We start from the raw sequence: 15,694 nt of genomic DNA on the forward strand, positions 1-15,694 counted from the left end.
TGTTCGATAAACAGTATATTTCTTATTTATAACAATTAAGAATCTTGCTATAATCCCTCACTACGAACAATTTATACATTTTCCTTATTACATCCCTTAATTTAAAGATCTCTTATTCATGCTGATATTAAGTCATCATGGTCCCAACATTGAAAATCAAAATGTACACCATGCTGATATCATCATGGGTGCAGAGACTTGCTTATAAATACAATCAGTTTCAATAAGAAGATCATGAGGTTAACATTTCTGAGGCCGTGGTAACTACTAAGTGATGCCAATAAAATCATTTAGGAATACAGCTATATCTCGCCAGAGCTATATACGAAATTCAACACAGGCAAGTAACCTTGGGTAGGCTACTAAATACTACCGGAGACCAGTGTGCCAGCCATTGCAATGAGTTTATTTTCATGTAGACCAACAACAGGTTTAGATAATGCACACCAACCAATGCATAGTGATTGCGCTGACGGAGATTATTCAAATCAACTAAATGCACTTGAAGTGGGCGAATAGTGTGGATATGCTATAAAAACACATACACTGATATCATCAGAGCTCAGAAAAAATTAATATACTAGCGAATCCACATTTGAACTTAGATCTTAGTCAAAGCTGTGGCTGATTTAATTCATAGAGTACCTTCCCTGTGCCTTCTCATGTGGGGTGACACTCACCTACCAGTATTTGCAGTTCATTCAAAAAGAAATTGCTAGACTTAAGAATTTCTAGCCACAGTTCAGAAATAACGTATTAAGTAACCTTTTTTCCCAAATAAGATGATATTTCTTATTGCTTTGTACTTAGTTAGGCTTTGTAGTTCAGACATCAAACTGCAGATGACACAGAGATAATTTCAGTGATGCTGCTGATCATTGAAGTAGAGCTGTAACATGGATTAGCCACAACAATCATCAGTAGCAAATAAGGAATTTTTGCAACCAGTGAAACTTTTTGTAAAGTTGTGTAATTGGAAAGGTTATTATTAAATAAATGATTGAAAAGTTTTAGATGGTATAACCAAAACTTACAAAATTAATATGTTAAATGAAGGAGTGCTGAGATTAATATAATGTATTATGGTTGTTATAACCATGCAATAAGTAATATTCCTGCTTTGAGCTAATATATGTTTTGTCATCACTTTCCGTGTTTGGTATAACATTATTTTAGTATATTAGTTTATTGTAACAAGGTCTGTTCAAATTCACAATACAATTATAGAAAATTCAGATTTTGTTTCACTTTATTCAGTGTGTAATTATAATTGCTTAAGTCAGTGCATTGATGTAACAAGCATAATTTTTTACTTCATTAAGCATCAATCTAGAAAGCTAATCCTAAAATTTATTTCAATACCTAACGCTAATTAAGTTATAAATTTAGTGTCAGTATGACACAAGGCTTTAAAACAACCATCATTGTTTATTGGAAATACAAATAAAACGATTTTATTTTATACACTGAGTATATCTAAATATTTGTCCTCGTTTACAAATATTTTGTTAACTCATTTAAAGGAGTAATTAAACAAATTATGTACTGTTTTATGATGATTTTCAACCAAGTGCCAGCTTTATCACGTAAGTGTGAATGAAGTATAGACAGATTTTTTTTACATTTTTGTAACTAATAAAAGTAGGTTTAGACCTAGACCCAGGTCAAATAAACCCAATTATAATGTAGGCTGGATCCTATGTGAGAAAAATGATTACACAAAAAAAAAAAACTACAAATAACCTGAAAATTGAATAAAAACGTCCCTAATGGTATTCTAGGTCTATTTTACCTTTATCCATAGAGTTTTGGTCTATTGTTTATGACAGGATTTTTTTTAACTAACTATTTGTTAATGATTACCACAGTCTTTTATTTTAAGGTGTTAACAGAGTTATGAAGTATAGCAAAGTGGCCAATGTGATCCTGCCTTTCTTTGGTTCTCAACAATCTTGATAAAGAGTTTTATAAGTAAGATAGGTACAAAATTAATCATTTCTCAGTTAATCACTCCATTGCTCTTAATTCTCGAAAAACCTGATAAATAATGTTGACACTACAGTCTTGAGTTTTTTCACAGAAAAAAGTTGCAAGGAGTTATAAACAGGAACCGTAATCGTCACAATATTGTTCATATATGCTATAGAACATGTCAGGCAATATACTAATATTATACAATGTAGTACTGAAATTATCCTTGAATATCTTAATAATGATTATATGGTATGTTGGACATAACCACTTGGCAGTTAGAGAACAGAGGGGTACAGATTTGTGAATTTAGGAACATAACATTTAAAAACATAACAGTTATCTAGACAACATGAGAAGACTGTGAAGTCAAAACATCAAAATATCTGACCTCTAAGATGCTGAAAATTATACACAGTGAGTGTTATGTCATCGAGGATGCTTATTTAAAACAGTGTAAAGCTGATTCTATGAATGGACTTTACTACATTCCTTTTTTATGATAACAAAATCCAAAATTTACTGATTAACTTTTTAAATAGCACACCCAACAATTCCAGAGAAAAATTATACAAAGTTACTTTTTTAAATGATCAACATTTAAATTTAAAAAATTATATTCGATTCACTTCATACGACAGTGCATTTCCAGCAAAAGAAATATAACCTAAAGTGTTGTCTAAATCAAACTTTAAACATTGCTGTTGTGAATTTATAATTCCACTATATGTAGTTAAAAAATGGTGCTTTTTCTTCCTTCTAAGATTTACAATCTTGTTCCTGATTTTACATATTTTAATAAAGATTTCAACACCCCAATATATAGCAATGACACAATAGTCATTCTTCATTAGCGACCTTACACTCTGTATATTAAAAACTGAATCATTGAATTAATGTTCATTATAACTTGAAGTGATCATTAAGGCTTGAACTCTATAAGCAATTATGCAGTCTAATTATCTACGGTGTGTAAGGGGGAGGGGGATGAGGCATGTTCCGCATCCCCACGGAGAATGTCTCTGGCCCATCCCAGTCCTCTACCAGCCGAGCATGCCTCTGAGGATCCTCTACCATGACTGGAGATTGCAGCAGGTTACAAGCAGTTGCTAGGATTGAGAATGACCCTAGAAACAAAAGTAAACAATTTGTAATCACAGCTATTGATAAATAGCTCTACATTTAAATGAAAATCACTATCATTTAACTGTAAAACTTTATGTTGCTGTTATACTATGATGTGGAAAGAAGACAATTACTTATTTATAAATTTTAAAATATTTATAGAATACTAATGCCTATACATAAAATATATTTTTTAATTTACAATTTTACACCTTTTTTGTCAACTTAATTTCTAAGGACATTTACACATTATTAACCATTTCCACTTGCATGTTGCCGAGCTGGCGACATTCTGCATCATCAGTAATTCAACATCATTATAGCTATATTATAGTATGCAGTTATCTATCATACTTGTCAATCTAATTATCGAGCTTTGCCAAAGCTTTTTTAAACCTTGACATATAAAAGAGTAAACAATATATTTATTGAGCTTTGAAGTTACATTGATACAGAAAATTCTCGTTATGATATTGTGAGCGGTTTATCATATTGAGATAGGTTGTCGTTTTTACGAGTTGTGAATGCTGTGGCATGTTTTTGGTTGCTGTTGGCAGTGTTTTATTTCTTTTTGATAATTGGGTTTATTTGTAATTATTACTACTTAAAAATTGTGTACCATCACCAATTTATGTCAACTTTTAAATAGAATATGGTAAACTATGTTAGGTGAAGTTTTAACAAAAATATGTTATTGAATCTTGGAATAATCAATATATTATCCCTTGAAATTCATTTTTATACTCTTTTGTGGAATATTTATAACCATGAATAAGCTTATAAATTTTAAGAAGTTTTTTAAATTAAATTAAGCTACAAAATCTATAAAAATAACAAAAGTATGTATTTCAAATAATATTTTTGGGTGTGTTAGAAACATAAGTAAAACTTGATGTAAGAATGTATTTGCAATTGACAACCCTGTAATATATCACAAATAAATAAAATATACCTTACAGAAATACATCAAATTATCCAAAAATTCATACAGATAATGTGTGATTCACAAACATTTTCATTTTTTAGTTTACACTCGATGAAAAATATAATTTTACTATTTTAGAGTTTTGTTTTTCTAGTAATTTGTGCTCAATATAATGCCTAAGCAGAATCTATAAGCGAAACGTGTAGTAGTTTAAATAAATAGTTAATAACAATATTTTTTAAGCCATGTGTTTTCACTGAAAATAAATGCAAGTAAGTACTAGGGAACAACAGGATCCAGAAAACCAATTGGAATTTAGTTACAGAATTTACAATAATGATGTCTCTTTTTTATATTGAGTTCTATGGGCTAGAATAGTAAAATGTAATTGGTTTCTTGTATTATAACTGTGTGTTATAATATACACACATATAACACATATGGAATATGTTATTCCATTTCTTTCTTGGATAGTCTTCAAGTTTTCTGGGACCTGTGCCAACCTTGAGAAAGAAGTAAAGTATGGACTGATGGCCATGGAGTATCGCCATCTTCCAGTGAATTTGTGTTTCTTCCACACCCACTTCATATGAGCTCAAATCTTAACGTTGATGTTGGCTGGTCCAGGGTTCAAGCAAATCTTAAGATCCAGGACAGTATTTGTTATGGGATCTATTAGTGTCTGTTATCCTGTCTCATTTGGTACCAGTTGCTAAACAGTGGACAGAGAGAGTTGACGATGAAATTAAATTCTATAAAGCAGTCAAAGTAATATTGCATAATTTATTTAATTAAAGTACTTTTCCTTTGATCTTGGTTAATTTTTTAATTTTTAAGACTAGTTTAACCTTAAAATCCATTTCATCAACCAGGGGCAGTATTATCAATGTCTTCAACTGTCCTATTGTCCTTGATCCAATGTTTTTTACTGGGTGGATTTTCGTCCCTTTATCCAGTGGTAGAAATATAGAATATTGCGTAAAGAAGTATAATTTTGTCTTCTATATAGAATTACCACATTCATATATACATATTCATACAAAATGATTTAAAATGCTCTCTGACACAGAATCTTATTTTAGAACTAATATAACTATATACTCAGTCTGGAGAGGCTTTCCTCCTGAAGGATTATGGACTCTTGCTGACCCAATTGCTCTTGCATGTGCACTCATAGCCATAATATTGATTGTATTCCCAACGTGCACTGATTTCCTAAATATTTTACTAATACTACTTATTGATTACATGGAATTTTTATAAAAACTTAATATATATAAAACTAAATTCATTAAATTTCTATAAATGGCAATAGCCGAATTTAATTTTCAATAAACATTGAATCGCAAAAAGTACTTGCTTGGCTGGGACACGAACCCTTCCGATTTATTTACAACATTTCATATATATACATATTATACATACACACACACACATATATATATATATATGAAAAATATATATATATATGAAATAGTACATCGTCTAGAATATAACTAGCACATCTAGTCTTCTCTTACATTTTCCGATGTCACAGAACTTGGTTAGCGGAAATTGTAGAATCATTTAAATACCTGATCATGGCCAGAAATACTGTTACGTTACATACCAGCAGCAGTAACAACATAACATCCATAGTCATAAGTGATCTGCATATCTGACTGGATCTTCATCTCGTACAGTGATACCTCGAGAGACTTGGTGACGAAGTAACTAGTCCCCACCATTGTGATCACCAGCAACACTGTAATAATACTTGTGTCACTTGACTTGTATTGCAAAGCACTAATTCACATATTTGACTGAAGCTTCAAATTAACCCTTTCCGCTCAGAGCGGTAATGTTAGAATGTCCACAGAGATCGGGATGGGCAGCAGTGTTGGCCATCGCCATTTCCTCTAGCGCGCGCATATATTTTTATAGTTGCCGTCCTCAGAGATCGGATGGTCAGCTGTGCTGTCCGTTGAATAATCCTACTAGCGCTCGGATGGACAGCAGCGTTGACCACAAGTTATAAACTCTTTTTTTTTATTCTGACGTATTTTTTTATAATACAACGCATTAAGATCAATCAGCTGTTTCATTACAAACCTTGGAAATTGATCATCTGGTCAATATTGCATTCTAGGCTTTCGTTTTAGCGTGCTTTTAACCACATTGTCACTAGTGAGTTAACCTACACGCATTACTAGAACGGATTGTTTATTATTCTTAGTATTGTGCAATTTTATTAAATATTAGTGTAAATGAAGTATTGTAGATATCAGTGTAAATATATCAGTATTAATAGCTGGTTTTACTGGTATTATTATTATTAATTACTGGTATTAGAGCTTGTTGGCGATGTAAGGAACACAAATAAAAAAGGAAGACCATTCCAATTGCAAGACATTTCCCGACTAAATGGGAAATTTCATCTACCATATCCTCTTGAAGGTAGAAAAGTGAAGAACTGCGTCATGTGTAGCAGCCGAGCACAAGGCGGCACCAGGAAAAAAGTTTTATTGCAAAACTTGTGAAAATGAGCCCGGTCTTCACATCGGTGTTTGTTTTGAAAACTACCATTCATCTCAGATATTTCAACAACAAAATGACAACTAGCCTGCAGTTAAATTTGTATTCGGAACAATAATAAGCAGTTAAATTTTATTTTTTATCATGTTATAATTATTTACTGTCACATTATTAATACTCATTGTAACTCATGTTAGTTTATAGAAATATAACATTTCCATGGTAATACTTTTTGACTACATTATTATTTACCTTTGGACCTTTAAATCCATTTAACTTTTTAAAAGGCACAGTATCAATGAGGCGGCGAAAATAAATCCGAGCTGGTGGGGACGCAACCATGACATGGCTGCTGTGTGCACGCAGGCGCCATAGTGGACAGCACCGCTGCCCATCCGATCTGAGCGGACAGTACGCGCTAAAATAATACGAGCCTACGAGGAGCCATATTTGGTCACCACTGCTGCCCATCCGAGCAGAAAGGGTTATAAGATATCAATTGATTTTTCTATTTCTACAAAGGGAGAAAGTTTAAAAATCCTTTTATGTCACCACATTCTACTTTGTATTATTTTAATTTTTGAAGTGAAAACTTCTTTAGGCGCGTTGAGCGTTTTGGTAGAGGGTAAAATCCTCGGTTCGTGTCACCGACATGCTAATGATACTAACCTGCATGAAAAAGTCAGTCTCGCTGTGTTTTTTAACCGTAGACTTGGCCGCGGACTACTAACCTGCATGAAAAAGTCAGTCTCGCTGTGTTAAAACTGTCCCGGCGGAGTATGAAAACAGACTGCGAAAATCAGTGACCTTTACGGCTTCCTCTCGCGATTTAAAAGTGAAGCCAATGTCGTACAATTCTGTAAGATGCGTCAAATTAAAGCTCTTAATATTGGCAATCTATTGGTTACATTTTTAAATATTAAAAAAATTTCGAAATAATTTTGATTATTGTTTACATTTTACATAGCGTTTACAATGACAAGAAAAAAGTAGTAAGCGAGGATTTTTTTAATTTTTTGGTCAGACAAAATTTGTCAGCGAGAAAGTTGTGTGAAAATAGATGAATATTTTTTTTGTAATTTATTCCTCTCGCGATTTAAAAGTGAAGCCAATGTCGTACAATTCTGTAAGATGCGTCAAATTAAAGCTCTTAATATTGGCAATCTATTGGTTACATTTTTAAATATTAAAAAAATTTCGAAATAATTTTGATTATTGTTTACATTTTACATAGCGTTTACAATGACAAGAAAAAAGTAATTTAAGCGAGGATTTTTTTTATTTTTTGGTCAGACAAAATTTGTCAGCGAGAAAGTTGTGTGAAAATAGATGAATATTTTTTTTGTAATTTATCATTTTTTTATTGGAAGTTTAGTTTAGCCTGTAGTAGCGTATGAAGTGATGAGTGAACGTTTCTGCCGGAACTGTAGTTGGCGCATTGGCTCACTGATACCGTATTAACTCAATACTTAGTTTATTGTGCAATAAAAATACCTTTACGAAAGAACCAAGTTAATTTAACTAATTTATTAGTTTTAAAAATATTGTGGGTTTAATTGTTATTGCAATTATATACTTTATCCGTAGCAATAACTGTATTATTTACAACGGTGTTCAACTCACTGTTGTTCACTTGGTGTTTACTCACTTGTATTCTATGTTTAACTAACTATTAATATTGAGCAATTACAACAAGTATAATGATTGCATTGAACTTTTTTTCATAAAAATAATATTCTTTAATACTTACAGTACTTTTTTATTAAGATATTGTTAAGATAATTGTATATTAATTATTTTTTCAACCACTTTGTATTTATATTTTGTTCATGATTTGTTTAACCCATCATATGTAACTAATAAATAAAACATAAAAAATTTCATATAATTTTTGCATATAGTTTTTAATTACTCTCAACTTAATAGTTCCGTTTTCACTTCTTTCGGCAGTCCCACGACTGCTACTGTTTTTTTTTTACATGTAAACTTAAAAAAACTGTGTTATATCAAGATTATATTGATCAATATACAAATTTCTGATTTAATTTTGAATTGTGAGAATTACACGTAAACCCACTGTTGAATTTTAATATGAATTTTTTTTATTGAATTTTGTATTTTTAGTTGTAAAAGACCATTTAGAATAAGTATGTTTTATAAACATAAAAGTAATACAGACAAAAAACTACAGTTTAGAGCAGGTCTATTGTAACAAAATATATTACATGTTGTTAAAAAATGTTTACTTAAACCATGAGATTTCATTTCATCCGTTACTTTTTAGTAATTTGTACTAATTGTTTCATTAGCTTCAATTTAAGACTCATTTAATTCAAATCTGACAAAAACTTCAAAAGTCATGACTTACTTTGTGAAAACTCGTACGTACAATATATTTTAGTCCCTAGGAGTGTAATCCGAGGGAAAAAAGGATCAGCAGAATCGTAACACTAACTGATTCATTAACCCTTCGCACAACACTAATAAATCCATTAACTTTCCAATAATAATTAGCTTTGAACTTAAAGAAAAAAAATTTTTACTTACCCTACGTAAGTAAAATTTTTTTTCATTAAGTTCGATGCAAATTTTTATTATAACAAAATTATTAAAGGTAAAAGCAAGAAAAAGTATACAACATGGAATTTTACTTAAAATCAGCGTATTTATTGATAAAAATAAAAAAGACCTATTTACAAAACTGTTTATTTCAACTATTGTGAACTAAACTCTTTTCAAGAGACATAATCTATAATATCGGATATAGCTATTTGGCATTTTGGTCAAAGTCTACCATTCTAATATATCCATCTATGGTGTGTGAAGGGTTAATAAGATTATCTATTTATGATTTTTATAAAGTACAAAACATGACAAAAACGATATTGTAATGGGTAATTCGTATACTAACGATCAATAATTACCAATAATTAATGACATCCCCCCAGATTTTATTATTAAATCCCGTTGATTGATTTTCAGACTTGAATCTTTCTTGAAGATTCTGTAGATTCGTGATTTGGCTTCGATACATCTTTAGTTATTATCACAATGCTATAAAACAGATATTTTAAACAGAAATTTTCTTTAACAAAATATTAATCCAATCATAATAAATTTGTTGGCAATTTCCGAGAACCCTCGTTAAAATCTGTAACCTTTTGGGACTTCCGTGACTGGTAGCACCCTGCAATAGAATAACCGGACAATTTTCCCATTCTATTCTGTAATTCGCTGAATGTTCCATGAATTTTGCCATATTTAAACTATTCCCTCACTATTCTTGCTTTTCCCTATTCTCCTAGTCGGTAGACACCCTGCTATGTACATAAACGGACTAAACTGATCGCACTATGCCATAACGTTTTCACTGGTGGTGAGTGGTCATGAACTGTCAACTCGCCTCACAACCCACTGCTCCTCTCTTTCACGAAGACGGTGGTGTCCAATATCCTTGAACTTGATCACAAAAAAATCAGCATTAGACATGTTTTGTTTATTTCTAGCTTTTTAAGCATTTTACTAAATATTCCTGAAACATCCCACATTTTTCCCATACATAGTAAATTAAGAACAATTTCCGCACTTCCCACACGCTGGGCACCCTGTTAGCGCAAGAGCTAAAATATACATAAAAACATTATTCATTTCCTGAATAAAGTGAGTTTTGTAAGATAACAGCTTACCAGTTGTAATGCTTGGTACAGCATTTCGACGTAAAAGCTTCAGATAATGTCTGGTCGGTCCTACCATGTCCAGGCAGAAACCCACTGACGAGCTGAACATGGAGAGGACTGCGAGAATGATCAAAATGTGCATCAGATTGGCAACATCAGGCGTCACACATGCCAACGCTGAAATATTTGAATAACCATCAAGTGGCTTGTCTGGCTACATTTGAAAGGTAAAAATAGTACGACGATATACAACAAAAAGGGTTAATATTTTTAACATTATTAAAAGAATTGCAGGGAGCTGAGAATAAGATAACTTCATTTTTTTTTTAAATATAATAACTGGTAGGAATTATATGAATTTGTTTACCAAAACGTAATTTATCGACAAATATTCTGCCAACAGAAAATTATTTTTGTATATTGATAAAATGAAATATCCATACGGCAATTTGAAAAAACAATTTAACCTATATAAAACACAAAATTGATTGTTGAAATGTGTTGTGATTTAAGCATATTTTCTTAATCAGGTAAATTATATAACTGACAATAATAGTAAAGCAATCAAATCTAACTGCTCTACTCACACTCAGTGGAAGTATTATAGTGAATCACGTAACCACTGGGCGATGTGATGAGACCCCCATTCCTTAGATGGTACTGGCTCTGAGTTGTGGCATAGAATTCACCAAAACCGAAGAACTGGTTGGTGGAGAGATGAGCAACGCAGTGGCCTCCCCAGAGTCTGAACCACTTAAGCTGAACTAGAGACGTACAGATCAGCACAACAGTTATCAGATGGAAGAAAGCAGCTACAAAGTTCCTATCTTCATCTTTAGGGTATGTCCATCTCCGGCGTGAGTAGCAGGCAGGGCTGTACATTTCCACAGTATTAATCTGGAATAAAGAGTAATGGAAGTTATATTTTGTGGTCTATACTCTGTCTCTTAATTTAGATGTTTATTCCACATCAAGTGGCAGTCCATGCTTGATAATAATTAACACAAAGGGTTATTAAATTTGTGATCTTTTCCTTATATTTTATAGAGTGCAAAAAATCGGTGGTATTCTTTATTTTAAAACATTAACTAATAGCACTTCCTGTTATATACAAGTACAATTTCTGAATGCTATTACACTTAATGAGATCAAATAAAACTATTTGTACAGTATCAAAATGTACATTTTTGAAGATTTTTTTCTTTTAATTTGAGTAGAATAAACAACATAAATAGTACATAGGACATGTGTACATGTTACATGTCATAAGTACTACTGTACTTATTACATGGGATGTACTTAATACATGTAGTCCTATTCTTTAATTAATACGGCCTTATGAAAAAAATTAGATGTTAATATTCTTTGAAGTTAATAATGAAGATCTCAAAACACAAACTTAAAATCTTGTTAAAGTTACGACATGTAGTGACCAAATTCTTGGATAAGTGAACATGATACTAATTGTTTGGGCTATAATAAGATTTGTGTACAATGGGTCCTAAATCCCTTTCTAAGACTGATGACGATAAACATAAACACATTACACATGAGTTTTCTTCAAGATTGCAATGATATTTATGAACATTGGTTAGATAGTATAGATACAGGTGACGAATCTTAGTTGATATCATTTGTTCTCTTAGGACAAGAAGCTGAGAAACCTTTCATTGTACTCAGACCAAAAAAGGACCTTTGTGTTAATTCCGGAGTGACAGGATATTCAAGAAGGGTAAGTGGCTGCCTCCTGCTGAGAACCAGGAGAAAGGGTTGCAGGCATTATTTCTCAGTCATGTCACTTTGAAGAAGGGGAGTACAGCTCTCTAATAATATCAGACAGGGGTAGCACGCGCTTATGTCTAGGTTAGCAACTGCCTTTTAACACTTAAGGAGCCCCACAAACACTAACAGTCATGTTCTGCAGTATACTATATCTATTGATTACCCTTGCACCCCGATTTGCAACATTTGCAATATTAATAATGCCATAAGAGTTGCCCAGATTTAAGTGACACATCGGTTTAACTGTACCCAGTGTAGGTTCAACTGGAAGGTATAAACCAGCCATAAGATAACCCTACCCATTAGTAGGGTATTATCATACTTTACATCTGAAATGAAACAGCAATTCATTATGAAATAGCAGCACACAAATTAATTGCGAAGACAGAAAAAGCATATGTAAAAACATTTAACATGGAATCTGATGGTTATAATTTTCTGAGACTGCCATGGTGTTTTATTGTGTGAATTCATGCAATGAGGTGAAACGATAAATATTGATTCTTACTGCTTGACCCTCAGAAGACCCTCAACGTCGATGAAAAGATTTATAGGTAACAACTTAAATGTATAATGATCATATGGTTAGTAGGCTAGTATAATTCATTGTGGTTAGTAATGGCATAAAATATTTGTAAATATAGGAAATAATCTATGTAGATTAGGCAGAAAAATTAATTTGACTTTAATTTTTTTTTAATATTGTGTAACTTAATTATTGTTATCACCTAAAACTAGCCTATATATAGTTTTGGGCTGCAGAAGCAGCCACAACCACAGGCAAATTATCAATATTTATGATCATCTAATCAACCGAAACGTCATTTAACCGAATTATTTTACAAGTATTTCAGATTACACTATAGCCTAGTCTTTTGTTCACCTGTTTGTAAATCTAAAACGTAATAACTTAGTGATAAATAAAAAAGCTATGTAGGCTATGTGTTATTATCAAATGTAACAAACAAAGCAGTGAACAATTTAGTTACTTTTTGTTATTTTGAAAAATAAACTTGTCTGACAGGTTGTGATACAAATAGTGCATGTTAATCGATATTGTATTTGTAGCTATTACTGATATAACATACAGGCCTAGTCTAAATTGTTTTAGTACTTTGAATTAATTTTAAACAATATTGTTATTCAATACATTAAAAAGAGTTGGCAATAATTAATTTTAAAGATCTATAACTAAAATGTGTTTGTATTAGATGGTTTAGTTATTTGTAATCGGTAATACCTAATTTGATTCCCTGATTTAATTGTGGTGGTGGCAACTTACTATACTGCAGCCTACATTTTTTCAGAACAACAAGTAGATTATCATATCAATGTTGGGAATAATAATTTGCAACTCCAGCATGTAAATCACATTCATCAATATTAGCGTATGAAAAATTACTAGGCCATTTGTTAGTTAGTACTAGGATGGTGCTTCAAAAATATTCCCATTAGCCTAGAGCCCAACTACTGTTCATCACTTTAACAGTTGTCCCTGGAAGCTAAAGAGGCGTCTCAGCTTTTCACAGTAAGTTAGAGTAGGACTATAAGGTTTGGGCATAGAATTTTTTCACACTGAATGTGATAAAATGATTTAGGTTTAGGGCTACAGCTTCAGATCATCAACAATGAAAAACTGATTAGGCTAAATTTTGTCATTGTAATATTGAGAATTACTCCATCATAATTTGAAGTCATTGTAATATTGAGAATTACTCCATCATAATTTGAAAAGTTAAAAAAATTGGAACAAATGACTGGTAAAATATGAATATGTAATGTAATGGTAACAATTTCTTTAAAACTTTTGAATAATTAATTTTGTTTTTATATTAAACGGCAAATAAATACTAAATTCAGGTTGAGGACATATTCTATCTAAATATATTTATTATCATACAAAAGTCAACCAAACTAACCTTTCCTTGATTAGAATCAATTGAAACATGAAAAGAGAGACACTTTTGGCTCGTAAATATTAAAATATTAAGATTGTAATAATATATTAATCATTTTCAACAAAAAAAGTAAATAAATAACTTTACTGAGCCTACAACAAACAACAAATTAACAACCTCAAAAACTGTCATCTGCAACTACAAGTTTTGATTCAATTTTCCTTAAAGGCAGTTTTTTCCTAATTTATCCATACAGCTTTAACAAACACTAGAGTCACAACCATCGAAGTTAAATTTGTTTACAAGTTCAAACTATCCAGCTGTTCAATCTCCTACGGAACGTGGCACAGATAAAGGAGAATATTTATAGGAATGGTTATAAGGATATTTAAACAAACAAATTAACGGCATACAAATTTGTTAATTTCAGTGTTTTAATTCGTTTGTAAAAGCTGAACACTGTTCTTGACTGGCAGTGACGATTCATATATAAATATTTGCTGACGTGATTTCCGGTTTAGATTAAGAAATAGAAATATTCTAAGATACTGGAAGATTGGCATTATGCATTCTATAGATGTATTTAGATAAGATGTCAAATTAACGGCATGTAAATTAGTAAATTTCAGTGTATTAATTAGTTTGTACAAAACTGACCACTATTCTTGACTGGCTCAAATGATTGATAAGGTCACTTGTTGGCCACAAGAAGTAGGTACCCATCTTACACATTACTTCTACAACCTTCAGTGAGACATTTTATTCCACCTGGGTCTTTGCTTTGGCATACATGCTAAGGAAGGAAGTCATATAAAACGTGATTTTTTTTTATATTTACTGATCAATTTTTTCAAACTATGCTGTTATATGTTTTGATACCTTGTTGAAATAAAGTACATTTTTTAAAATCACATCGAGAGGGGAGGGTTTTTAAGAGTTTTGAGTAAGTGATAGAGGTATGATTTAAAAAATTCGTCCCTAAAGATATTGATACTTCTACTGTAGTATAGGATTTACAAAATAAAAAAAAACATAATTATAGTATTTTTTAACAAAATATTAAAATGATTTAAAAATATCTTAATGACATTAAAAGATCCCATCCTACAGTTAATGGATCTTAATTGGATGAACAAAAAAACCATCCATCTATCTTTTATAGAACTTGAGAAATTTAAGCTTACTTCCTTTCACTAGTTTCAGTGAAGCCATTCCAAGCATTTTGGAAACATAGTTATATTACTCTTCTTTTTACATACCATACACAGCTATATCCTTCAAGTGGCTAAGTAATTTTGAATCACTGTCACTGAGAACAGTGGTATGTATAGCGATAGCTCTACTCAAGTGAACACTTCCATAGTACATCTGGTGCAATGACTCCATTGCTAGTGAAAATCCGGTGTAATTAATATCACAGACTGCACTATGTCCTTGATACCAACAACATAATTCATTTAAAGTTTTTCACCCAAATGGTCTTTAGTGATAGCATAATTGGAACGAACGCAAAAATAGATAACTAATCCCGTGTCAATATGAATAACACTACCGAAAAAAGTAATTGGATGTAAAGCCACTCTTATACCAAGAGCTGTCAGCACTTACAGCTAAGTCGAGTATGCAGTTATCTGCAAGATAATGATTTTGTTCCTTACAAAAACTACGAAAACGTTCTCTAGATATGACCAAATAGTCATTACCGGTCATTTTTGGCAGTTTGTGGAGTTTGCCCAAAGTTTATTTTGGAAATTTCTTTGCTCATGTAATCCATGTTCATTACTAAAGAAAACTGCTCTGTT

General features: G+C 31.6%; 1 protein-coding gene across 1 annotated transcript; it reads right to left on the bottom strand.

Annotated features, from left to right (window-relative positions):
* Positions 1-14,097, bottom strand: LOC124371562. Its single transcript, XM_046829914.1, has 5 exons — positions 13,914-14,097; positions 10,800-11,109; positions 10,222-10,389; positions 5,631-5,765; positions 1-3,098 (listed from the first exon to the last, which is right to left on the bottom strand). The coding sequence occupies exons 2-5, from the start codon at positions 11,092-11,094 to the stop codon at positions 2,935-2,937; spliced, it is 762 nt and encodes a 253-aa protein (XP_046685870.1). The 5' UTR covers positions 11,095-11,109; positions 13,914-14,097; the 3' UTR covers positions 1-2,934.
* Positions 14,098-15,694: the final 1,597 nt, after the last annotated feature.

Source organism: Homalodisca vitripennis, chromosome 1 (assembly GCF_021130785.1).
Source record: "Homalodisca vitripennis isolate AUS2020 chromosome 1, UT_GWSS_2.1, whole genome shotgun sequence".
Taxonomy (NCBI): domain Eukaryota; kingdom Metazoa; phylum Arthropoda; class Insecta; order Hemiptera; family Cicadellidae; genus Homalodisca; species Homalodisca vitripennis.